Source organism: Eupeodes corollae, chromosome 1 (genome assembly GCF_945859685.1).
Source record: "Eupeodes corollae chromosome 1, idEupCoro1.1, whole genome shotgun sequence".
NCBI classification, from domain to species: domain Eukaryota; kingdom Metazoa; phylum Arthropoda; class Insecta; order Diptera; family Syrphidae; genus Eupeodes; species Eupeodes corollae.
This window is the reverse complement of record NC_079147.1, coordinates 75,669,494-75,697,099: the sequence shown is the minus strand read 5'-3', so window position 1 is coordinate 75,697,099 and position 27,606 is coordinate 75,669,494. Positions and strand designations below refer to the sequence as shown.

At 38.3% G+C, this 27,606-nt stretch overlaps 1 protein-coding gene across 1 annotated transcript in view; it reads right to left on the bottom strand.

Annotated features, from left to right (window-relative positions):
• The window catches only part of LOC129954250 (ubiquitin carboxyl-terminal hydrolase 1), a 42,408-nt gene extending 16,384 nt beyond the window's left edge, over window positions 1–26,024 (bottom strand). The window contains exons 1-2 of the mRNA XM_056068032.1: window positions 25,598–26,024; window positions 156–1,599 (exon numbers count right to left, since the gene is read on the bottom strand). Of these exons, the coding sequence (XP_055924007.1) occupies window positions 156–1,588 (1,433 nt within the window). The 5' untranslated portion in view covers window positions 1,589–1,599; window positions 25,598–26,024. The remainder of the gene's footprint in view (window positions 1–155; window positions 1,600–25,597) is intronic.
• Between the last annotated feature and the right edge of the window lie 1,582 nt (window positions 26,025–27,606).

The following is a 27,606-nucleotide window of genomic DNA, read 5'->3' as shown; positions in this document are numbered from 1 at the left end:
GTGGGGAAAGAATAATGGCACTAAGATATACCCATTTAGATAAAATTCAAAATGATCGGAATCTTAACCTATCTAACCTAAGCTTAGATTGGGACAAACGTTGGACGATAAATGAATTTAAAAAATAAAATAAAATAAAATAATAATCATCTTACCCATTTATTATCACATCTGGACAATCGGATATTGATTTAATCAACGTCTGGCACGTCTCTCGTATACTATCTAAAACACACATTAAAAACTCATGGGCATCCTGCTGTTGGTTGCCCTCGAATATTGCACTGACTTCTTGGATTGCGTGCAGAAATTTATCAGCATGGAATGGTTCAGTCGTTTCTGAGATCTCATTATGATGCAGACTCTTGTACAGATCATGTAGCTTCTCAGTGGCCACTTGTTGGCTAGATTTTTGCGTTTCACATTGCCCGTAATTCTCAAGCGAAGCTAAATCTTTGCTACTCCAACTGCGGGCATTTTCCATATGCATTCCACTTATATTTCTGCCCAATGAAGAGCTCTTTGCTCGATTTTTGCCAATATTCTGTTGTATATTGGCCAAATCAACCACCAAATGATGGAGATTGTGTAAGAAGAGAGGAGCAAATCGTAACGTATACACCACCGAATTCAAATAACAAGTATTACCAATGTTACATAACGAAGCCATCGATGGAGCATGAAGGATTGCATTGCTGCCACCATTCGCACCCGAGGATAGGGTCGCGGAAGACGAATAATAATTGTTTGCGTTGGTAAGGACATTATTGTCGTCATTGTGTCCAGCCGAGGAGTTTCTGGACGAGAGATACCCATTTGTGATGGGTCTATCGTCCGATGATGTATATTGTCTGTCATACATCGACATAGTGCGAAGTTTCTTCGGTTTGACTGCTTCACTGCTTGTCGAAGAGAGTGTTGTATCTGCAGGTCTTTTTACACCACTTACACTTCCTCCTCCTCCTCCTAATCCTCCAGCTAAAGGATTAAATGAAAGCGAAAGTTTTGATGCTGTTCTTGTGATTTTTGTTTCAATTGTATTTCTTATTGAGGATTTTTCAGATTTTTCAGAATGGTCATTTGAGCATGCACCAGGCACAAGACAATTCTCTTTGATGGTGTCGCTACTGCTATTGCCACCATATGTTTTTTTCCGTCTAAAAAACGATGGGATTTTATTCAGTGTCCGTAAGGCATATCGTTCTGCGGATGTTTTTGAAGTCGACAAGAGGGACGATGATGCAGTTTCTGTGACAATACTTATATCATCAATCAGCGTCGTCTGGGCATTATTTTCACTGGTTTCTTGGAATTTGTTCTTTTGATTTGTATTATTGCTTAGAGTTAGAATGTTTTTGCATTTAAATGTCGTTACTGTTTTTTTGGGTAGTTGTTTTTGTGATGCTTGCGTCACTGTTGAATGTTTTAGAGAAAGCAAAGCTTTCCGTTGTTTAAAGTCGCTCGAGATCAATTGAGTGTTTTGTTTTGGTTCTGTTTGTTGGGTTTTTAAATTTAACGAACTTGTGATGAGTTGCTCTGTGGGAAGGTGTTCCTCCTCATCCTTTGGTTTTGGTACAGTTATTGACATTTTTTGGGAACCTGTAATCACAAAAAAGATATTATATTAGTTCATACGATAAATGCAAAATAAATTAGGGAAATATAAGGTTTAAATAAATACAAATATAAATTCAATTCATTTTCGGCTAGATTAGGTTGAGGTTCGGGTGAAGTGTCTTTCAGGGATGGAATAAGACTCACTTGGGCCATTTTTTTCCCTACTAAGCTACCCCATGAACCTAGAGATTTTCGTCCACATTGCCCCAGGTTTCTTAAAAAGTCCGGACAAAAGCTAGACTCTGCAAATACTCATGTCCCAGGATGTGAAAGTACTACAACGCGTTAACTGAACATCACAGCGCAAAAAAAGTCTCAAACACAGTTGATTATATAATAGATTACATCATGTCAAAGCGATTGACTTCTTCTAAGCATACAAGTTTCTAGGCTTTAATGGAATCATTCCAATGATAATCCAATGCTCTGAAGACACAATTGTTCGAATTCTTGAAAATATAGTTAGGGGATGACTGAACATAACCTTTATTCCTAATAGCTGGAAATAAGTCAATGTTATCTTCATTTTGAAAGGAGGTAAGCCCTCTCACACTGAACCCAAAGATTTCAGGCCTATGAGCCTATCTTACTTAAAGACTCATTAAGACTAATAGGAACGTATATTCCACAAAAAATAAATGATACGGCTCTTTCACAGGTCCAACATGCTTACCCAAAAGGCAAATCTGTTGGTACAGCACTTCACAAAGTGATCTAAATTAAAAATTTAATTCACTTCAAAGAGTTCTCCTTAGGTACATTCTTAGACAAAGGAAGGGCTTTTAACGATCCACCTAGAAATTGGAGAGCTACGTTTACTCAACAAAGAGGAAGGGTAACGTAGGGCCCTAGGGCACTTTGACATTGACAGGGACACACAAATTGGCCGAAAGCGGAAAATATATGTGAAAATTGACCACAGTTTTCCCTAAATTGCAAACAGCAGAATGACGGTCCTTGAAGCTTGATGGATTTATAGGATTCTATGGGCGAACATTTTCAAAGAAAAACAAGAAATCTTTTTTTCAAGCTATTCTTATGAGTCACAACTAATTGCGTATCCACATGATCATAAAGGGTATTAGCTCATCTGCTCTATGTAAAGTCTGTGATGACGCAGAGAAGAAAAGGAATACCTTTCACTATCCTTGCGAATACTTAATTCCAGCCATTCGACGTCTTGCATTTCCCAGCTAACAACATTCTGGCAAAAATCAGGATGGTGATATTCCAACCTTCCAACAACTTACCCAATCCTTAAGATTTATTGCGGAGCACAATGGATCCCCATAGAGATGCAAAGTGACATTTTGTTCGGCTATTAAAGAAACCTACCTGTATAAGCCTAATGAAACCTATTGACACTCCTCTTGAAGCTTAAAAGACTTTCCCCAGATCGTTAAGGTCACTATAAAAAATCCTAGGTTCTGTACAAATCATTTAAGAACATGTCAAGTCAAGGAGATCATATTAGTCAGTGTTCAGTAAAGACACCAATTAACGAGCTTATATTGTAATCTGCATAAATATATCAAAAATTTGGATATGACACACATTGAATAGATATTAAACTGTTGTACCATTCCCATAAACGATGATCGAAAGTTATGGAGTATTTGAGAGTTTAATGAGATAGATATTAGTAGCTGATACCACGTTTTCTTTTAGCCAGGATAGGCTTCTTTTATCGCCAAAAATTTAGTCTAGAACGCCTTGCAATTAAAAAGAGGCTTTGTTCTGAGTACAAGCTTCCACTAACTGTTTTATTAGTTTTTAAGACACCCTCTACGTTTAAAGTTGTCAGTGCAGAAGTGTCCACGTTGTTAAAAGCAGCTTCTATATGAAAGAAAGAAACCATACAGGCCTATTCTGCTATTCATCGGGGGAATTTTACTTGAATTTTCACAAATGATTATTCTGATATTCATTCGAAGTGAATCTGTGTATGTCGGTAACATCGGTAATACTGCGCGGTATTCTTCTATTTCTCTTCTATTCATCCGCATATAAAATGCAGCGGATTTTTCCACACAAATTATTCTGTTAAGGTGCATTGATTAAACTTAATTTGTGTATGAATCAAAACAATGTATCCAACATTCCCAAGATTTTTACATGAATAGCTGCTTATTTGAATGTCAAACTGGTTTGGGATAATGTAGTTCACCCGATGGATAGCAGAATGCAAAGGCAGTGCGAAAGGGAATCGAATAGGTTAATCCAATATACGATCCACGTGAACAGCAGAATAGGGCTGATAGTGTACTCTTTATGATGGAAGGAGTAATTGATGTTGCGTAATAGCCGATGGCACCGATATGTCTTCACAGTGGGCATTTTTAGACGTAGACATAAGCCTAGTATAAATTTATATCAACTTATCTTTCCAGGGTTTTAAGAAATAATAAAGATAGATAGTAAGATCTGCAATCTTTGTGTTGATAGGAATATGAAGAGAATATATTACACGATTTATTTGTGAGGTTCTTGTTTTAAATCAATAGGTTTCGCTACTAACAGAAATTCTTATACATCAACTTTTTTAAAAAGTGTTTACATGTATCCCGAACGTGATTCAAAATCATCCATTGAGCATTGAGTGTCTAGGTCTATTCGAGAGATGACTTTTTAAGCCCTTTTATCTTCAATCATGCTATTTAACCCACCTCTCTATTTTTCTTGCACTGTAAAATTGTTTTTCTGGAAAAATCTTAGTCTTTGGTGTCTTAACACTAGTCAAATGCTTATAAAATGGAAGCAGCCTTCTTTTGCTTTCATTTTGCATAGGATATAGAATTGTTGGAAATTTCTCAGTTCAGGAGCTCACATCTGGATTGGAATATTAACGATATTTCTTTATAGCTGAGTGTGTTTTCAAAATAATTATTGTTTAAAAGGTTATGATTTAGTTGTGAGTAAATTATTCTGCTTTCAGACTGCTCAGCCTCTGCTTCTAATTTTTCTCGAAAAAGTCTTCGTGTTTTTTAATTATCTTGTAGAGCTGCTCATTTAGTTGAGCCAAGTTATTAAAATCAAATTGGATAACATCTCTTTACAGCTATCGCCAATATTTTGCCATTTTGCAACCCACCAATCCTTATTCTGCTTTTCATAAAGGAGCATTTTCTTCGTCAAACGAGCATCTAAATGTGAAGCAATTTGATAAATGTAGTCGGCCTGCATCTTAAGGATGTTGGTAAACAGTTTTGCAACCCCCGTTTTTAAATAAATTGCGTAGCAAATTGGCAGATTAAAAAGTTTTTTTTTGTGCCGTGTAACAAAGAGATGTTTTAACAACACATTCGAATATTTTGTATTTAACTGACAGCAATACAATTTGGATTGGTCAGCGAGGTTTTCGAAGACTTTGTCTTTTCAATTAGGTGATTTTTGAAGTTCATCGTTTTTTTCAACTTCACATTTTAGTTTGAGAAAATATTCCTTCATATTTCCATATTCAGCAAGCTTTGAGAAGACTTCGCCTTTTCAATTAGGTGATTTTTGAAATCCATCGTTTTGTTCAACTTTACTCCTACAAAATTGCGCGTAGTATTTGACGCATCTTGCCGAACATCGTCACAAATATCCTTGAATGGAATACTTATGGTCGGTCCTACGATACAGGACTAACTTGTTATAATTTTGCTTCGCTTTAGACTTTATCGATATGCTCTAACAGCCGACATTGTCAAGATGTATGTATGTATGCAGTTTATCTTATGGAGAGAAGATGCACACACTCCTATTAAAACATACCAGCTCAACACCATAACATATGCTACGTCATCAGCACCGTTTTTTGGCAATTCGTTGTCTCAAATCAAGAGCATTTAAGTCTAGGAGCTTCTGTTGTAAAGTCTGATTTTTACGAGGACGATATTTTGACTGGAGCAGACGACTTAGATACTCTAACCCAAAAACAAAACGAAGTAGTTTCCATTTTGGATTCAGCTGTATTAGAGCTTTCAAAATGGAATAGCAATCATTTTTCCTTAATCGAGGAAACAAAACAAAAAGAAATAATATTAACTGAATCCAATCTCACTAGCACGTTAGGTATAGCTTGGAATCCTGTGGCAGATGAATTCAGTTTTTCTTACAAGCCGAATCGATCGTATACAAAATACACTAAGAGATCCATTTTATCTCTTTCTTCGTCCCTTTTCGATCCAATGGGTTTGCTCAGCCCCATCATTATTTGAGCTAAGATCCTGCTACAACAGCTTTGGATTGATAAAGTTGACTGGGATGCATCAATTCCACAAAACATAGACATTGAGTGGCGTCAATTTATGATCGATCTTCACTCTATTCAAAATCTCTCAGTTCCTCGATTCGTGTTTGCAGAAAATAAAACAAGCTACCAAATACATGGCTTCGCCGACGCTTCTATGAAGGCATATGGTTGCTGTATATATCTAAGAAGTATAGATACTTTCGAGTCAGTAGAAGTGAAGCTTTTAGTCGCCAAATCTAGAGTTGCGCCAGCTAAGAAGAAACAACTTCCGCGCTTAGAGCTTTGTGCAGCACATCTTTTATCCAAACTCTGGTTACAAATTCAAAGAGTGATCGACAAAAACTTCTCGGAAGCATTCTTTTGGACTGATTCTGCAATTGGTTTGCACTGGATATCCACACACTCATCAAGACTCAACACATTTGTTGGAAATAGGGTAGCAGAAATTTAGGAGACAACCAAGCAGGTGGTTTGGAAACATGTACCAATAGCCCATAATCCTGCAGATGTCGTTTCCCGACGATTCTCCGTAGAAGAGCTACAAAACTCGATTTGGTTTAAGGGTCCAGCATTTTTGTTTGAACGGGAGGAAAATTGGCCATCCACGGTAGATATCTGTCCTTCTCCAGAGGACCTTTTGTTGCAAAAACGAAAAACAGCTTTAAATTGTCAACAACCTGACAATAATTATTATTTGGAAACAATAGAGAGAGTGAGTTCGTATACAAAGCTCATCAGAATCTTTGCGTTTGTTGCATGGTACCTTAATTTGCGTGTATGGAGAATCCCGTTTCCTAGTGAATTTCTGACAGCCAATGAACTGGAATATTCACTACAAATCATCGTTAACGTGATTCAAATGAAATACTTTGCTAAGGAAATTGAAGCTATACAATCAAACGCACCACTTAAAGGATTCATAAATTCTCTAAGTCCCTTTGTCGAGGATAAGAATGGGCTTCTTTTGTTGAAAGTGGGTGGGCGATTGAAGCATGCAAACATGCCTGAGGAAAGTAAGCATCCGTTGTTACTGCCCAAAGATTGCATCTTTAGCAAGACACTAGTCGAACATCTTCATTATTCGAACTACCATGCTGGTCCAAAAGCTCTTGTCGCATTGACCAGACAAAGATTTTGGGTAATAAATATTCGAGAGGTAGCACGAAGGGTAGTAAGAAAGTGTCCCCATTGTGCAAGGTATAGGCCAAAACTTTATGAGCAGGTTATGGGAAACTTGCCTGCCGAAAGATTGACACCATCACGTCCATTTGTTTGTTGTGGGGTGGACTTTTGTGGTCCGATATACACCTATTATAAAATTCGAGGCAAGTTCCGTATAAGACTTATTTTGCAGTTTTTGTCTGCTTCTCGTCGAAGGCAGTTCACTTGGAAGCTGTGTCAGACCTTTCAGCTGATGCTTTTATAGGAGCATTGAAAAGGATGATAGGTCGTAGAGGTCTCTAAAGAGACATTCACTGTGACAATGCGACAGTCAAAACTGAAGGAATTACGCGATATGTTGTTCAAAAACTCTAACCAGTAAAACATTGTTAATTTTTGTTCTAATTCCACCATACATTTCCATTTTATACCCCCCAGGGCACCCCACTTCGGTGGAATTTGGGTTGGGTTAAAGTTGCAAAGGGCCACCTCTATCGCAGCCTAGGAAGTGCCAAGCTATCATTCGAAGAACTGTCAACTGCGCTGGTGGAGATAGAGGCAATAATGAACTCCAGGCCAATAACTCCGATGTCCACAGATCCCAACGTCGAAGCCTTAACGCCAGCTCATCTGCTTATTGGGTCATCACTAAAAGCAGTTCCTAAGCCAATTGAAGACGTCTCTGACATCAGCTATCTACAACGATGGCGGGAATAAATGCCGTCAAAACTCACTTTAGGAAGCAATGGTCATCAGAGTACATCCAAGAACTCCATGGACGTGCAAAGTGGGCATCGTCCAGACCAAACATCACACTTGGTAGCCTCGTCATTATTCACGAGGACAACCTACCTCCTCAAAAGTGGTTCTCGGGGAGAGTCACGAAAATCATCGAAGGTCCAGATGGTCGAGTCAGAGTCGCCGATATAAAAACGTCAAGAGGAGAATTCAGCCGATCCATTCGCAAACTCGCAGCGATTCCATCTTGAAATGAAGTCCTTTCAAAGGAGGCGGAATGTTGAAGCAGAAAATAACATTACTGATCATCATAAAATTTTATTTTTAAAACTTGTAAATAATTCTTAAATATTGGATTTAAATTTCAATTCTTTTTATATTTATAAATTCGCCTTAAAAGTTTAACTGGAAATGTAACGTAATCTCTCTGTCGAAATTACATACATTTTTGTATAAATACCTTCTAACGAAATAAAATCTTTTGGACTCCTATTGTACAAACCTTAGGGGAAATCGTTGTATTTTTTTCTTAAACAAAATCTCGTCGTTTCATTTCGCTCGCTTTGATGGTCTTTATTCGAAAGCCATTCAAAGTCCTCGTTGTTTTTTCGCTACCGTTAATAATTCGATCAACGCATCAACCAGGATCTACCTATCCTTTCGATAAAGGGTTTAATAGAGATCTCCGGGTTGACGGTCAAGTCTTTTGATCGTTCAGCAATCTTTAGTAATTTCAAGTCGATGGCCATTGAAGAACCAACCTTCTCTAACCAAACTGTGAAAAGATCTTGTGAATACCATGATTTTGGATTTTTCAATTGCAAGTCCCCATGTGTTGCAGTATATTGACAACCGATTTATCATAAGCTGCAAATTTTGTGGTGACTCTAAGAGGATCACTAGATCATTTGCATACAGTAGGACGTTGATTGTAGTGCCAACTATCCGAATCCCACCAGGAAGACAGGAAAACACTCAGAGGGCATCCTTGTTTAACACCAGCATTAGTATCAAACCATTTTGAAAACGTCGATCCACCCTAAACCGCTTCTTCTGTATACATATTTCTTAATACATTTAAAAGTTTTGAGGAGATCTAGAGTTAAGAGAGTTTCTGTTCACAAGATCGAAAGCTGCCTTAAAATCGACAAAAAAAAGAGTAAATTTTTTTATTTCTGGATTGAAATGTTTTGACAATTGAGGTTAAAAAAAATCTGATCCACAGTAAACTAGTTTTTCCTGAAACTCACTTGGAAGTCAGTTAAAAAGCTGTTATATCAACACACTTTTCTATTCTGTTCAATAAAACACCGCAAAATATTTTGGCCATAACGTTCATAAATGATATTCCCCGATAATTTTCGACGATGTTTGGATTACCTTTCTTGAGAATAGAGAAAATGACAAATTTTTTAAACGAAGAGGAAATAAAGCCGGTTGAAAGAATGTTGTGGAAAAGCTGCTTTAGCTTATCAATGAAAGCTGGTGTTGCATTTTTGAATTGTTCATATGGAATTCCGTCTTCACCTGGTGCTTCTCCAGCTTTTGCTTTTTGAAGTACGATTTTTATTTCATTTACGTCTATTTAACAGTCCAAAGTTTCCTCAATATCCAGTGGTTCTGCATAAGCAAAGGAAAAATCAGATTGATTTGAGAGCACGTTTTTGAAGTGGTATGAAAGATGATCTGCAGACATTTTGTACCAATTGCATCCATTTATTTCTTTGGCTAAATTCCAAAAATGTTTCTAATTACTGGTTAGGTTAGGTTGGAGTGGCTGTCCAGATGTCATTGACATACGTGGACCTCAAGGGTCCATTGTGATACCACTAATGAGGTTACTCATGGGAGAGTAATGAATTTAAACAAACCATTTTGTACTTTAAATAAAGTTAGAGAGACGTTTTGTGTCAATCGTTGCCAGTTCACTGGTGTTATCGAAGAAGGGATTACCGAGAAAGTAATTCCTTCTAATGGTGAGTGCTGGACATGTACATAGAAGGTGTTGCACTGTTTCCTCTTCCTCCTAGTCCATGCAGCTTCTACAGAAGTCATTTGTGTAGACCCCTAGCCTAAGAGCATGTCTTCCTATGAGCCAGTGTCCTGTTACTACTCCAATTGTAAAGCTTATACTTTGTCTGCTCAGCAATATCAAGCCTTTTGACCATTTTAAGTCTATGCTTGGCCATATTTGCTTGGTTGCTAGGCAGGTGGTACACTGTGACCATCTAGCATTTGTTGTTCCTAGAGCATATTGCTTGAGAAGATATTTGCATGTAGCAAGTGGTGTTCCTATTTTATGTTTTTGTCTAACATTAGGCAGAAGTGTTCCGTTTTTGGCGAGCTCATCGGCTTTGCAATTTCCCGGAATGTCTCTGTGGCCCGGCACCCAAATGAGGTGAATGTTAAACTGTTCCGTCATCTCATTCAGAGATGATCGACAATCGTGAACTGTTTGAGAGAGATTTAAGAGCGGCTTGGCTGTCTGAGAAGATTCGTATATCCTTACGAGATATAACGTTTTCTTTGAGCCAGGATAGTGCTTCTTTAATCGCCATTGCTTCGGCCTGCAATACACTGCATTGATGGGGAAGTCTATAGGATAGACTGAGATTCAGTTGTTCTGAATAGGTACCACTTCCAACTCCGTGATCGGTCTTTGAACCGTCAGTATAGAAGTGTACCGCATCGTCTTCCAGGGGTCCCTCTTCTTCCCAGGAGGATCTTGAAGGGATGGACACATGGAATCTTTTACCAAATACCATTTTTGGGGTGGTATAGTCTAATCGATCTGGGATAGATCTGAAATTGTCTAGAATAGTTGTATGTCCAGTATTGTTACTGGTCCATTGAGAGGTGGCTCTAAGCCTGACACATGAGTTGGCAGCCACCTTTTTAGAGAAGATGTCAAGTGGTGTTAGGTTTAAAAGCACTTCCAGTGCTGCGGTTGGTGTTGTGCGAAGTTCTCCTGTGATGCACATACCTGCTGACCGCTGGACTTTAATGAGTTTATTTAGATTTACCATCTTATCCAGTGCGGTCCACCATACGACGGCTCCATAAATGAGTATCGGCCTGATTACCGAAGTGTATAGCCAGTGGGTTATTTTTGGGGAGAAGCCCCATTTTGATCCTATGGCCTTTTTACAAGTAAAAAGCGCTACAGTAGCCTTTTTGACTCTTTCATCAATATTTGCCTTCCAATTTAGTTTTTTGTCTAAAATGAGGCCCAAATATTTAGCTTGGTCGGAAAAGCTTAATGGTATTCCTTTAATCTTGGGTGGGCTAATCTGAGGAATTTTATATCTTCTCGAGAAGAGTATTAATTCTGTTTTGTGTGGGTTGACGTCCAATCCACATTGATTAGCCCATTTAGTTAGCCTGTTTAGGGCATTTTGTAGGAGTTCCGAGAGAACTTGGAGGTGCTTCCCAGATACGGATATCGCAACGTCGTCAGCATAGGCAATCACCTTAAAACCCTCTGCTTCCAATGCTGTAAGTATGTCGTTTACTACTATATTCCATAAAAGAGGCGAAAGGACTCCACCTTGGGGAGTGCCTCGATTCACCGATCTGGTGGTAATAAAACTTCTCATGTTAGAAATTATTGTCCTACTTTTGAGCATGAGACTTATAAGATCTATGAGTGACTTCTCTAATTTCAGCTTATCCATTGCTGTTGTGATCGCCTGGTAACTGACGTTGTTGAAAGCTCCTTCAATATCTAGGAACGCTACCAGGTTATATTCTTTGTATTCGAGGGAATGTTCAATAGTACGTACCAGCGAGTGAAGTGCTGATTCTACTGATTTTCCCTTAGAGTAAGCATGTTGAGCTGTGGAAATGAGACATGGTTTTAAATTATGTCCGATTTAAATTTCAATCAATCTTTCCAAGGTTTTAAGAAGGAAGGATGATAGGCTGATTGGTCGTAGATCTTTACTGGATTACTTAACAGACTTAAAGATTTTGCTTGAACATTTTCAAATTTAGCTTTTTTTGTACGACATAATTGCTTGTACTTGGAGTTTGATTCAACGTGCCATTTTCTCAGTTCCTCAGTTTTTTTTTTCAAAATAAACTACTATTTTACTTTTCTTTTATTCATTCAAATGTTAAGGCCACATTTCAATTTAATCTTTTCTGAAGTAAGTTTCCATTCAAGTTAAATTAATAAATAAATTGAAAAGAACTTCTATTGTCGACTTTTACCCACTATATGTGTATGTAGGTAGGCACACTCTCTGACCTAGAAGACTCCTAAGATGCTTGTTGCTTGCGAACTTATTACGATTGCATTTTATTGAATGAAGAGAACAAAATTAAACATCGACACATTCATGAAGACACATGAATAGAAGAATCGCAAATCAATAAAAAGAAAAAAAATAGAAACGTCGAATGGAAAACAAACAAATACTATAAAATAAGAGATGAAATAAGGACTTTAAATGTCTATTTTGTAGGATTTTAAATCTCATTTGAAAATTTAATTTGTATACATCTATGTACAGCGCTGCACTTAATTATTGGCATAGCACGCTTTTTTAACTTTGAAGCAACATTTTAAGCCTTGTAAACACGCTATTTTTTAAATTTGTATTGGTTTGGTATATGCATAAGTATATGTATATACTATTAAACGCAGTTAGTTTAATTTAAAATCAGTTGTCCTGATTTAAAGAAACAAAATAATGAATAACAAAACATCTAATTCTTCCAGCACAAAAATGTTGGCACCATATATTAAATCTTTAAACAGAGTAATTTACATAAATATAAGTTAGTATTAGAACTTGGTAGGCAGGCCCTTTTGCTTTATAACAGCTTTCAAACGCCTTAGCATAGAATGCCCCAAATTGTTGGTCGTTTCTTCTCGAATGTTTTGCCATTCCTCTATTAATGCTAGTTTGAGTTGAGCTTTATTAGATATCACAAGCTTTTTTACGCGTCTCTCCAAGTCTTTCCATAAATACTCAATTGGATTAAGATTCGGAGATTGTGGTGGGTGTGGAACCAAATGATACTATACGCACGTCGTATGAGCCGTATGTTTCTAGTCATTGCCGTGCTGAAACGTGAACGAGCCTGTAAGTTCAACTTTGCAGCACTTTTTTCAGGTGTTCTTTCAAAATGTACTTTTTTGTCCATAATTCCGTCAATAAAAACAAGCTCACGAACGCCGGCAGCAGACATGCACCCTCATACCATCACTCCTTCACAGCCGTGTTCTTTTGTAGGTGCCAAGTTATTTTTTTGGAGTGCTGTATTTGGTTTTCTACAGATTTTTGTATGACCATCACAACGGAAAACGTTTAACTTAATCTGGACAGAAAAGAGTACATCGTTTTGCTTACTTCCGTACTCAAAGAAATATTCCAAACGTCTTTTCTGGCTAACTGGCGAAATCATTGGCTTACCTGGCAGCATTTTTTGCGATGTCGAATATGTGATCATTCCATAAGAGGTGATCTGTGATATTCATACCGAGTACTGAAAGTTGATTAGTTTCCTGGATGCAAGTGCTGCTCATGGATAGCGGCATCGGAGGTGGGTTACGCTTTAACGACAGACGACAGCATTGAGTTTTCGATGCATTAAATTCTACACGGTTTTTGATTCCCAATTGGACAACGCTGTCAAGATCAGAATTTAATGAGCTTATCATACGCTGTCGTTTAAATTCCACATCCGAAGGACAAGGTTGTGAATCTAGAAACGAATATGAAAAGCTGAGGGTACTATCGTCGGCGAAACAGTTTAATGGATTAGAAGTGACAGACAAAAGATCGTTTATGAATATAAGGAAGAGATTCGGAAACAAAACGAAGCCCTGGGGTACACCAGCATTTATTTTATGAATTTCAGACTTGAAACCATCCAATACAACTTGTATTGAACGGTTAGAAAGGTAATTTCTAATCCAACGAAGAAGATAATCATCGATACCAAAAGCACGAATTTTCGATAAGAGAGCTTGGTGCCAAACTCTATCAAATGCTTTTGAAATATCAAGTGCAATAATCTTACTTTCTCCAAAACGATGTAAAGATTTGTTCCACTGTTCGGTGAGATGAACCATGAGATCACCAGTGGACCTATTGCTACGAAAACCATACTGACGGTCATTAAGAAGCTTCCGTTCTTCAAGATATTTCTTAAGCTGAAAATTAATCAGTGTTTCCATGACCTTAGAAAGAAGAGGCGTAAGTGCAATTGGACGATAGTTTGAGGGAGAGGAGGATTCGCCTTTTTTAGGGACAGGCTGGACAAACGCAGTTTTCCATCCACTCGGGAAGAGACCTGTAGAATAGGACAGATGGAAAAGCTTACGCAGTGGTTTTGCCAGCGTTGAAGAACACCTCTTCAGAACAATAGGGGGAATACTATCCGGGCCAGTGGATTTGTGTATGTCAAGGTCTTTCAGTACTCTTTCGACGGCACGAGTGCGAAAGAAGATTCGTCCCATAGAATCATTTACGCTCTCAAGAACAGGAGGACTCATGACACTATCCCCTAGCGTCGAATTAACAGCAAAATGTGCTGCAAGCAAATTGGCTTTATCAATCGAGCTTACATGTGCTATAACATCTGTACTAACATCTCTAAACGTAGAGTTCGCTTAGGGAGTAAGTTATAAAATGCTTACCAGCAGAATAATTAATTCAAACCGAGGGAACTCAGCTGACAGAAGAGTGTGGGGACACGCCCCATCTATAAAACCTGTTAGCCAATGAAATGCTGACTAGTCTGTTGCTATATTTAGATTTATATCACAGTGATCTTGGAGGAATGTCCGTTACGGTAGCTGAGGAATGCTTGCGGTGCACAGCTGAGCTCTTCAGATGTCGGGGGGTCTTGTTACCGTAAGCAGGACTCACCTCTTTACAAAAACATAAATCATGCCGGATATTTTGAAAAAAAAAAAATAGGTGTGCACTACCATCACTTCATTCACTTTTCTCGGCTGATGACGTCACGGCCTGGCCTTTGCTCCCAGCCTACCTCATTAAAAATGGCGCCAACGTGGGGCCTGGAGTTTTGTAACTTCGACATAGAGCATCGAAAAGGATCTCTAAATGTCGTTCCGGACACACTCTCTCGTGCACAGGCAGATACTCTGGAATAAGATCTAATTGCACCTCTCATCGATCTAGACTCCAAAGAATTCAAATTAAAAGAATATATAGATCTCTAAGAAACCTGTCGGAAGCACCCTGAATCACTTCCGGCCTTAAAAATAGAAGATAACTTCGTGTATAAGCGAACGATTCCTCTAACATTAGAGATACCTCCGTCCGAACACTCTAACAGAAGATCTGATCAAGAAGGCCCATGATCCACCACATTTCGGTCATGGTGGAGTAGCAAAACCTTTAGGCCGCATAAGACAACATTTTTACTGTCCAAATATTTCCGTTCAGGTTCGCCAGTATGTTGCAAAATGCTATGTTTGTAAAATGTCTAAAACGTCAAACTAAGTGTCCCGAGCACCTATCTGTCCCAGCTTTTTTATCAGAACGTCCTTTTCAAAAACTCTATGTTGATTTTTTAGGTCCGTATCCTAGATCCAAAAATAGTAACACCTGTGTTTTTGTTTTCGTTGATCATGTGTAAAAATTTTTATTTCTTAAAGCCCTACGAGTCGCGAAAACGGATAGCATTTTTAATACTTTCGGAGTTACGCAAGTCCTTCATTCAGACAATGGTCAGCAATTAATTTCCAAGGAATTCAAGAACTCTTTAAGGCAATTCGGTGTACGGCGCTTCAAGACAGCCAACTACGCGCCACAATCCAATGCTTCAGAACGAGTCAATAGGACTTAACTGGCAGCAATAAGGTCATACCTAAAAGAAGACCAACGTGACGGGGATGCCCACCTTCATGAGATAGTAGCGGCATTGCGTAGCTCAGTTCACACTTCTATAGGTGTTTCAGCTTATTTTGAGTTATTCGGAGTCAATATGTTGACCCATGCCAGCGGCTACGACTTGGCACGAAGACTTAACGTCCTTGAAGATGGTGAGATCGCAACTCCCTAGACATAACCGGTTACAACTTCTTCGTACCAAACTCAAAGAGTCGATCCAATAAGCAAATGAAAATAGTGCAAAAGTGTACAATACGCGTACTCGAAAAATTCAGTCTTGCCCGCTCAAGGGGTCTACAAACGAAACTTTATTTTAAAAGCCGCATAGAAAAGGATATCCGCGAAGTTGTGTCCTAAATACTTTAAATGCAGAATAGTACAAATTGGAAAACTTAGCAGGGAAAGCCATTGGAATCTTCCATGCCAAAGATTTAAAGCAATAATGAAATTAATCTGAAACTGTGAGACCGTAAGTATTCTGAAGCGAGGATTACAACTCTGGACAACTACCTACTACTTTTGGCTAAGAAGCTAGAAGGTAACTCATTCAACCACCCGAACCAACTTATTAAAAGGATGACAACCCAAGAGCGACTGCTAGAGCGTAGGTACCACAGCGTTATAGACATTATGGATGAAGACATAATACAAATCAGCAACGAAGATTCTCTCGCATTCTACACTGATCCTGGGTCATCCAAACGACGACGTGGTTAACTCCTTCATGTGAACAAAACATTTGTAGTTTTTATTTTTGGTTGTAAAAAAAGGAGTCAAGTGATTTTAAGGTCGCGAGCTCTACGAGCAGAAGAAGAAAGAGGAACACCGACTTCTAAGATGGAAAAAAAGAGCACGAGAAGCACGCGATTGAGGAGATAGAGGGATGTCACATCAGGAATGAGGTAAATTTTACCAAAAGTTAAAAAAAACTCCCAAGGGTACCAGCCACGAAGCCTGGCAAAAATCCTTGTTTCAAACCACCCCACAGTGGTTCCGCCCCATAGGCCAAAACCTCAAGTCGTAAAAGTATTTTTTTTTAATGCAGTTATTATCTATGATAACGGGGCAACTAAGTGGGACTAAATTTTTTTTTCTAAAATTAGTTGTTGACAGTCAGGCACGTGGCAAAGTTGAGTGTTTTTCGCAATTTAAATAAAAACGTTCATTTGAAAATCGGACATTGCATTTTAGCTATTTTGTGTGTGTTTTTAAGGTTTTTTTCTGAAAAAAAGTGGTAAACATAAAAGAACAATGTATAAATATGATTATTACATATATATATTTTTTTTTACATGCTATTATTTTATTATAACTGCTGTTGAAAGAAATTAATTTTAGTGATTTTTAAAATTTTGTGTTTTTTTGATAAGCCAGAACTTTTAGGGCACCCATTTGCACTCAATAATTTTAGTGGATTAACGTAGGCTTATCTTCCCTGTTTAAGGATATATACGGTTTGTTTTGCGGAAATTTGTGGAAATATTAAAATTTTGACTCTAAGTGAAACCATATTTTCCTTTTTTTTCTAAGTGAAACCATATTTTCCTTTTTTTGGTAGATTCAAGTAATATGATCAAACGCATTGATATTTTTCATTTGTGGCGGAAGGCGAAGAAAGGTCGCAATGCTGGAAAAATTGATGAGACATGGGTACTTTTTAAGGAAAAATATAACATTGAAAGCTTAGATGCACGAAAAAAGATTGTTTTGCTATGCAAGCTCTTCCTAAAAAAATGGAATTTATGTTCTCGAAGAGATGATGCCTTTCTATCAACATATAGTGCTTGGCTTGAAGAAGACTTCGGGCCTTACCAAGAAGAAGAAGAAGAATTAATTTTTTCACCAGATAATCTAGGAGGTAGGCCAAAGAAGTCATTTTCAGATAGCTCTTCTCGAACTAAGCGGAGACGAATTGCCACAATTGCTGCAATAGATGAAGACATTGCTTGTGCTTTGAAGCATTGGCAATCAACAGACAGCCTTAAAGCCAAGCAATTGAATTCAAACGATGCTTTGAAAATTTTGGTTGAGGCAAAGTTAACAAAACACCAGTACCAAGTCATTAGGAACTTGGTAAACGAAAAGACCGAAGTTGACATTTTTCCAAGCTATGCTAAGGTTATAAAAGCGAAAAAAGATTGTTACCCGGAGCCTGAAAAAATATCAATATCCGATACTTCGGCTGAAGTTTCCCTTCAAGGTCTTCTAAACCATACAGCCCAAAGAATCGTAGAATCCCAAAAAGAAGTTTTTGAAAATTTGGAGATTGATTTAGGTAATACCATCAAATAAAAATCTTTTGCCAACAAAGCTCTCTGTTTCATTGTAAGACTTGTCCTTTCTGTGATGTCTGTAGGTATGGTAATTGTGTATCGTATTCGTTTTAAAGTCGATAACCTTAATAATTTCAGTGTGACTTAAAATAATACATTTTTGATTTAGGTAATCTTACCCTTATTGGAAAATGGGGGTTTGATGGTAGCAGTGGACAAGGAGAATATAAACAGCAAATTTCTGAAGGAGTCAGTGATGCCGACATGTTTATTACTTCATATGTTCCAATCCAACTATTTTCACAAAAAAGTTCTGACTCTGAAAACCAAATTTTATGGCAAAATCCTCGTCCAGGATCGACTCGATACTGTCGCCCAATACAGTTTCAGTTCAAAAAAGAAACGGCAGAGTTGAGTAGAGCTGAGCAGAGCTACATTGAGAACCAGATTAATGATTTATCTGAAACATTAGTTAAAATAAATGACCATACTTTAAACATTAAACATGTCCTCAAGTTAACAATGGTTGACGGAAAGGTGTGCAACGCTTTGACACACACTGCTTCGCAACAGGTGTGCTACATTTGTGGAGCAAAGCCAACAAATATGAACGATATTCAAGGATCCTTACAAAAAAGTATTAACGAAGACTCTTTGGATTTTGGCATATCTCCACTGCATGCGTGGATAAGGTTTTTCGAATTCTTCATTCATCTAGCGTACCGACTAGATTTCAAAAAATGGCGCACTGGAAATAGTGAGAAACCTCTTCTTGCTGCACAAAAAAAAAAGAATTCAAGAAGAATTCAAAAAAACTGGACTGATAGTTGATAAACCAAAACAAGGAGGTGGAAATTCAAATGACGGGAATACTGCGCGTAGATTTTTTGCTAATCCTACTGTATCTTCCCAAATAACGGGTGTAAAAAAATCAATAATCGAAAGATGTGCAGTCATTTTAAAAACTTTGGCTAGTTGTTTTTCAATAAATCCGGACGTTTTCGAAAAGTATGCCCAAGATACTGCACGTGAAATTGTAGAAGAATATCCGTGATATCCACTGCCAGCTTCGGTACATAAAGTTCTCATTCATGGAGGACAAATTGTAAAACATGCATTTTGCCTATAGGCCAATTAACGGAAGAGGCAGCAGAGGCAAAAAACAAGGATGTCAAATTTTTCAGGTCCCACAATACACGAAAAACGTCTAGAGTCTTAACAAATACCGATTTGTTTAATAGATTGCTTTTAACGTCAGATCCGTTGCTTTCTAACGAAAGAAATTTAAAAAAAACTGAAAAATCAAAATTACCCACAGATGTTTTAAATGTATTGCAATAAACTTTGATTAAATTTGATAAAAATAAAAAATAAAGATTTTTAGTAGTGTTTTTCTTTTATTTTCAATCATTCTAAATGCAAATTTGAGTTTTTTTTTCTACACTTCAGATTCTATGTTGTAGAGAGTATGAAACAATATCAATAACTTCTTTTTCTGATAATTTTTTTCTTTACCTAATTCTTAATTAATATGTATAAAACTAATCTTAATCTGTGTGCCAAGTTTTATCAAAATTCGTTCAATAATACAGATTTCATTGAAAAAACTTCAAATATAAAAACCCAGAAAATTTTGAAAAATGTCAATAACTTTTTTTTTATCATGTTTTCTTAACCAAATTTTCAGCAAATATGTAAAAATACAATTTCAACATCTGTACCAAATTTCATTCAAATCCGTTTAGTAGTTCAGATTTTATAGGGTTTTGACCACCTCTCCCATACAAACGGAACCACTGTGCACCCCAGTGGGTGCCGGGCGGTAATGATCACCACACTTGTCTTGTACGTTTTCAAGATGGAGATCAGCTAAGGTCAGGTTGAATTGCTGAAGTTTCCTACTCCTTAATAGTAGCAAGCTTTAGCAATGCAATTTGACCATAGATACGGGGTCCCTAATTTCAGTGGTGGTGTGAGCGTCTTACATAATCCGTATCGAAGAATGAAAGGCTGGGGGGCAAACCAGTCGCTAACGAGCTCATTCAGATGCCTTGGCAGGGTCCGTCTTATCTTCTGCCTTACCCCGGTATATCGTCTCTGCCGGGGCTGACCTCTTTTTTCCGACCTACTCGTGGGACCAAAATACAATAAATTTAAACAAAATGGACGAAATAGACAAGACGAACGCAGAACCCTCCACAGACTTGGAGGATGAACTCTTGGCTTCCAGCTAGGAGACTTTGAAGGGGAGCTCATTTAGCGCTGGTAGTTCCATCACTTGTGAGCAACCCAAAACCACAGAAAGTATAGGCAGTGCTATTCATAGCACTCCTATACTTCCTAAACCGTATACAAAACCGAAACACTCGAGTAGCAGTGCAACTCGGGGAACCAAAAAACAATCAGAAGGCGCTCTTCTCAGAAACCGCTTCAAATCGGCCACTCACATTCTTGCCAAGATTGCCAAAAATGAAGAGACCGGAGTGATTCATTAGAGGGACGCCCAAGATAAAATAAAGTACCAGAAGGTTGTTGATGAATACAACAATCTTCTGGCCAGCCGAGAAAAGGCCGTTAAGCGAAACAGATCTCAGTTAGAGATCTGCACGTCTCAGAAAAAGAGCAAGCTTGACGACCGGACAAAGCCAGTGAAAGCACCATCTTCTAGAGCAGCGCAACTGCGTACTCTTAGTGAGGTTGTCAGGGATGACCTTCACGTAGCAGTTGTGGATGAGCTCTCCACAAACAGCAAAGGTCTGCTGAACGTGTGGAACTCTATCGAGGGCAAGCTTTCTGAGATGGTGTTTTCATACACTATAACAAACAGTGAGGGCCCCTACTCTAGTTTTGACTCTGTCGAGATGCTTAGGGGGCATAGGGTAATTAAGTGTGCGGACAGGTTTTCTAGGGATTTCCTTAGGGAAAGCATTGCTAAGGTTAGCAATGACTGGGAGGGCTTAAAGCTCAAGCTTATCCCAGCTAAGGACATCCCTAGACAACCGAAGGCTCGCATTTGGTTGCGTTCATGAGCATAAAGCCAAGCGGACAGGACCTGATCCACGGTCTCCGGAGGCAAAATCCGCTGGTCCCCATGCACGATTGGGCTTTAGTTAAAGCAGAAGAACCGCAGAAGACCAGCGCCTCCTTCTGAGGATTAGCGAGCAGAGTCTAGGGGCTCTCAAAAAGGCCGAATACAAACTCAGTTTTGGCAAAATTAAAATTCTGCAGAGTCAGGGAACAGACACCGACAAAGCTGATGACAACGTCGAGAATGACGATGTTATAAGCGGAGTCGAGATCCCCAGCGAGTTGGCGGGCCCAACTTTAAGGCTAAAAATAATTAAAAAACGCGCTGAAGGTCATCCAGATTAATCTGAAGCACTCTAAGTGCGCTTTAGATAATCTGAGAGTTTTCCTTAGAGAGGGAAACTTCGACGTTGGCGTTATCCAAGAACCGTGGATAAACGGCCTCAAGGTGCGAGGCCTCCAAGACAACCAATACGACATCTTTTATAAAACCGCAGATCAAGACTAAGGTAATCCCAGAACTTGTATTTTAGCTAAGAAACATTTAAAAGATTTTTATGTACAAATTTTAGCACTCCCGATCTGACAGTTGTCAGATTTGAAGACAAGAATACACAGGGTTTGCTGATGGCCTCTTTTTACTCTGCCCATAATGCACCATCACCTCCGGAAGAGGTGTGCAAAATCATAACCGAAGCGAACATCAAAAAGGCAAACCTTCTAATCGGAGGCGACGCAAATGCTCGGCATACCCTTTGGGGAAGTTCTGTGATCAATGATCGAGGTGAGTCACTTTTTGATTTTATTATTGAAAATAATATGACCATTTGTAACAGAGGCAATACTCCCACTTTCGTCTTTCCGAGCTCGGAAAATTATGATGGATGAGAGGATGTGCTTGATGTTACTTTAGTAAACAATCGCAATTTATTAGTGGAGAATTGGAGAGTTTTTGAATTTGTTTTCGGATCACAAGTGGATTCTTTTTCAAATTAATTTCGAGTCGAAAAACCCTCCGCCTTACAGAAATCCCAAAATAACTGACTGGACGAAATTCAGTCAAATTGCGAATCTCACTGAGTCGATAGGAGACCTTGAATCAACTGTGAAAACCTTTGAAACTTCTATAAATAAAGCTTTTAGAGTCTCTTGCCCATTTAAATATAGCCGTGAAACCCTTCCTTCGTGGTGGAATGAAGAACTGTCGAGTCTTAGGAAAATGACGAGGACAATTTTCAATATCTACCACAAACATAAGTTTTACCAACCGTATAAAGTCTCTCTTAAAATTTACAAGCAAGCCCTGTCATCAGCCAAAAGACAAGGCTGGAGAGAATACTGTCAATCAATCGAAGACATAAAGGACTCCGCAAGGCTCAGCAAAGTTTTATCGAAGGAACATTGTAATCCTTCATTTCTAAAAAAGCCTGATGGAACCTGGACAGCCTCTCCAGCCGAATCTCTTGAGCTACTGATGAAGACGCACTTTCCGAGTTGCGAGAGTGATAACCCCGAATCGCTTGAAACCACAGAGCTATCAATACTTTTTCTCCATATAAATCCCCAGGCATGGATGGCATAATGCCAGTTATGCTTTAAAAGTTGCATGATGTGGCAGCTCCATGGCTGGAATAAATTTTCAAAGGATGTCTCCTTCTCAAACATGTGCCCATGTCGTGGAGACAGGTCAAAGTAGGTTTTATCCCAAAAGTGGGTAGGCGAGGTCACGAATCCGCGAAGGATTGCAGACCAATAAGCTTAACATCTTTTGTGCTTAAAACCTTGATTACCATATTAGAGAAATCCTAGTTGGACGACCTCTCGAAAGCTCTCAGCATGCCCTCCATGAAGTATTGCGTACTGTAGAACAAACAATCCATTATAAAGAATTTACTCTTGCCACCTTCTTAGACATTGAAGGTGCTTTTAACAACGTCCTTACAGAATCCATAAAAGAATCGCTCGTTAAGTTCGGTGTAGAAGACTTCATTCGAGAATGGATTATTTCCATGCTCAGTGGTAGGAAGATTCGAGCCACTCTAGGCAATACAATCGCAACAAAACACGTGAGTAGGGGAACACCCCAGGGTGGTGTTCTTTCGCCTCTTCTACGGGTCTTCTATGCAGGCCAAGGCAAGACATAGCCAGGATTGTTGCGGTTTGTACCGGACATTGGCCTATAGGAGTTCATGAAGAGAAGTTGGGTATCTCCTACAACACCTTTTGCCGTAGCTGTAGGGACCAAAGAGAAAGTGAAACCATAATCCATTTCCTCTGCAAATGTCCTGCTTTGGCAAACACCATTCTTTCAAGAACTCGATGAGCTATCTGAGACAAAGATTAGGGACCTAATCTTTTTTCTCAATGCGACAAAATGGCTCTTACATAATCGCTATGAAGCTTCTCTATCAATCTATCCCTTTCAATCAAAGGTCAAACAAGTTTTAGTATCAAAACGGCGCTCTACAGAGCTAATTGGATCTCAGGCTAGGTTGCCTTGAGATCGCCATTTCTATCTACCTACCTACCTACCAGCCACGAACCGAAGCCTGTAAAGACGATCAGGGGAACATCGTAGTAGAACCGCAGTCTATGTTGAGAATATTGAAAGACCACTTTTATAAATTATATAACAACCTGATAGGTCCTTATCAGTGTGGCTTCAAACCAGGAAAGTCCACTATCGACCAAATATTTACACTACGGAGAATCATGGAAAAAAACCAGGAACTTCAAATCGATACCAACCATCTCTTTATCGATTTTAAAGCCGCGTATAAAGAGCAATGTCTAGTTTTGGCATCCCTGTCAAACTTATCCATTTGTGCAGAATGACGATTGAGAATTCATGCTGCTCTGTCAAGGTCGGAAAAGATCTCACCTATGCATTTGATGTCAAAAAAGTTTTTAGACAGGACGATGCACTGTCATGCGACTTCTTCAAAATCGTCCTGAAAAGAATTGTGCAAAACTCAACCATCAACACCACAGGCACAATCTTCCAAAAGGTCCATCCAATTACTCGAACACGCGGATGATATTGACATATTTGAAAGATCAAAGGGTGTTGCCAGTAGAGCATTGTGATGGAAGCGAAGAAGATGGGTTTAGTGGTCAATAAGGGCAAGACCAAGCATATGCCGTCATCAAAAAAGGACATTGAAGAACGTTTACCTAGGCTCCGCTGTAAACGCAGAAAACAACATCACTGAGATCAAACGAAGAATAACTAACCGCTGTTTCTTTGGGCTAAGAAAGCAATGGAGTGGCAAAGTGTCGCTATATAAGACCCTCATCATCCCGGTCCTCTATCTGAATCTCAAAACATGCGTGTTTAAATAGGAATGAGACACAAAGGATTAAAATCAATGCAAACCAAAACAAATGAATCATTTTAATGAAAAGATGTTCTTAATTTTGAAATGGCATCAACAGTGATGTAATGTAATGTACTCGACATTTAATTCTCAAATTAAAAACTTTAAATTCCTGATAAAACAATAAAACGAAGGCATATTTCATCCTTCTCAAAATTAATCAATAAAACAACTCGAACTTACTCTGTAAGAGAATTCTACATCTACGTTAGACCCCACTGACTGTTCCAAATTACACATTTACTACTCCAGTCCATTCCATTCATCATCCCTTACATACCTATTGGAATTTCAAAATCTTTAATGCAACAGAAGTTTGAGAGGGTAGGTTTAAAATATAGAAGCCTTCATACATAACATTCATAAAAGATTTCACAACTTATAGCCACTTGATCTAGAGCCGTAAAATTGCAAAATAAAATACTCAAAGAGATTATACGATGGAACGAAGGTAGATGCATCATTTTTTAAATCCATCACACTATTTACATAAATGATAACATCGAATCGATTGCAATAAAAATAATAATGAAATAATGCAACATAAGCACGAATCGAATCGACTCAAGTCGTCGAATGTGGCAAAACAAATTAAGCCCTTCATAAAACCCCACAACCAAAAATACCCAACACCAAAAATCTCAACCACAAAGCTCAGAAAAAAAAAAACAAGAAAACAAATATTCAAATAGTCGTAGGTCGTATGAAGTGGAAGTGAAGACAGTCAGGTAGGTATATGGACAAAAATAACAATAAAAACAAGAAGAAGACACCGAAGACCTTGTGCGATCAATTGAATTATCCAAATAAAAATCAAAGCAAAGCTTGGTGCTTAATTTGCCTGTTTTTTAATCATAGGTTGGTATCGTACAACAAAACAGCCAATGATAAATGTTACGGTATCTATACAAAAATGTATAATGTAGAATCCGAAGAGTTAGGTTGGTGACGGAGTGGGGTGGGGTGGTTTGGTGAGCTGGGATGGCATAGCATAAGATAGAAGGTAAAAATTAACACGAAGCAGGTTGAGGGAGGCCCAGACGTAGACGGTGACGGAGACAACAACGACTCGAGTACGACGATTGCAATCACCACCAGACAAGACAAGACGATAGTTCATTAGAAATGTCGCACAAATAGCAAAATAGCAAAATAGCAAGAACCAAGAGAAGGAGAAGGATAAAAAAAGAAGAAAAAATAAAACTATAAATACGGAGAATAAAAAATAAAACAGTTAAACTTTCTTTTATTGATGATGGTTCTTCTTGGTATTTTGGTTCATTTACAAAAACTCACATTATCTGTTCCAAATTCATTATTAATTCCAGAAGTGGTAATCCAAAATTGATGTGGAAGCAGGAAAAAATCAAAATGAAGAATTTTGTCCACTTTTCTTCTTTTTATTGTATTCCTCTTCTTCACTACGTCTCCCAATACGATGTCTTGATTTTAATTTGAAGTTTTCTTCTTTTTTTCTTTTTAAACACTAAAATTACAAACACTTTAGGGGGAACACTTTTATTATTTGCAATTGAATTATGAAGATTTTTGTGTTGAATTTTTGATAACGATTGAGAAATATTTCAATTATTTAGAATTGGATTTCTTTACAACCGGTCGGGAAAAAATTCTACGGACTTGGACTACCATTTTTTCCTTGACTTGACGAGATTTTCATTTTTATTTTTCGTTTGAAAGCGCAGATGACAAATGACAGCAGATTTATACTAGGGTGTGTGTGTGTTTTCGTTTTGTTTTTTTTTTTATATTTTGGATGTGCTCAGATTTTTTTGAATGCGCAACCGGTAGGAAGATTTGCTCAAATTTTACAAACTGTATTGCCGACGGAGTGATAACCAAACGGTTTGATGGAAGGTATGCACTTTAGTATATATGTCGCTTGAGTGCGGTACTAGCCTTAGTCAAAAAATTTGAATTATCGCTTTATTTGATGTGAAGAATTTGAGTTAAGTTGTATTCTACGCTTGCATGTGTCATGCCCATGTTCTTACGTGCACCTGCTGATTGTCAGTTAACATTTTATGTAAACATGGCATACAGCTAGGTTTGACAGTATTCGAAATGAATTGAAGTTGATTTAAACTTTGCATATATATATTTGAATAGTGAATCATAAAGAAGAACGTTCGGCATGACATCTTTTAATGGACTTCCTAAAGCAGTATTCACATAAATGCGACCAACGAATGACGAATGAATTACAAAAAGTGAGTTTATATACGTTGGAAGACGTATTTTCACACCTATTCTTAACAAAACGATAGCAATATAGTTGCTTGAAAAATACAGACTGGACAAATTCAAGATACAAGACTTCTGTCTTCGTCTCAACATGCCTACTGTAAAGGTAAATCGGTGGAAACAGCGTTACACACTTTAGTACGCACCATCGAACAATCTCTCCATCAAAAAGAGTTCACTATGGTTGCTTTCCTTGACATCGAAGGTGCCTTTAACAACGTGGACACATCTGCAATCACATTTACACTAACATCTCTAAATGTAGGGAGTTCGCTTCGGGAGTTTATTCATTAAATGTTTACTAGCAGAATAATTAACTCAAAACTGGGCAACTCTTCTAGCAGACGATTCGTTAGTACATGGACACAGCAAGGTGGTGTTCTATACCCTCTCCTCTGAAACCTAGTGGTGAATGAAATCCTAACTAGTCTGGATGCGGAGGGTTTCAGAGTGATAGCCTATGCGGACAACGTTGCTATTGCAGTTTCAGGAAAGCATCTTAACATCCTAAAAGAACTCTTACAAAATGCCTTGGACAGACCAATACTTTGGGCTGATCGGTGTGGACTGGGTGTTAACCCACACAAAACCGATCTGGTTTTATTTTCGAGGAGATACAAAATTCCATTTGTCAACCCCCCCTTATATTAAAGGAATCCAACGTACAGGAAAGAGTCAAAAAAGCTACTGTAGCTCTCTTTTCTTTCAAAAAAGCTATTGGTAATAAATGGGGTTTACAACCCAGAATCACGCATTGGCTTTACACATCGGTAATCAGACCGATTTCAACGTACGGTGTGGCAGTATGGTGGACTGCTTTAGAGAAAGGTATAAACAGGGATAAGTTAAATAAAGTCCAACGTTCAACCTGCCTATGTATAAGCGGATCGCTTGGCACGACCCCGTCTGCAGCACTGGACACCTTGCTCTACCTTACACCTCTTGACATATTTAGCAAACAAATAGCTGCAAGCTCTGCTATTCACCTCAATGCTTCGTCGCAGTGGACCAACAACAACATTGGCAACTCCGTAATTCTAAGG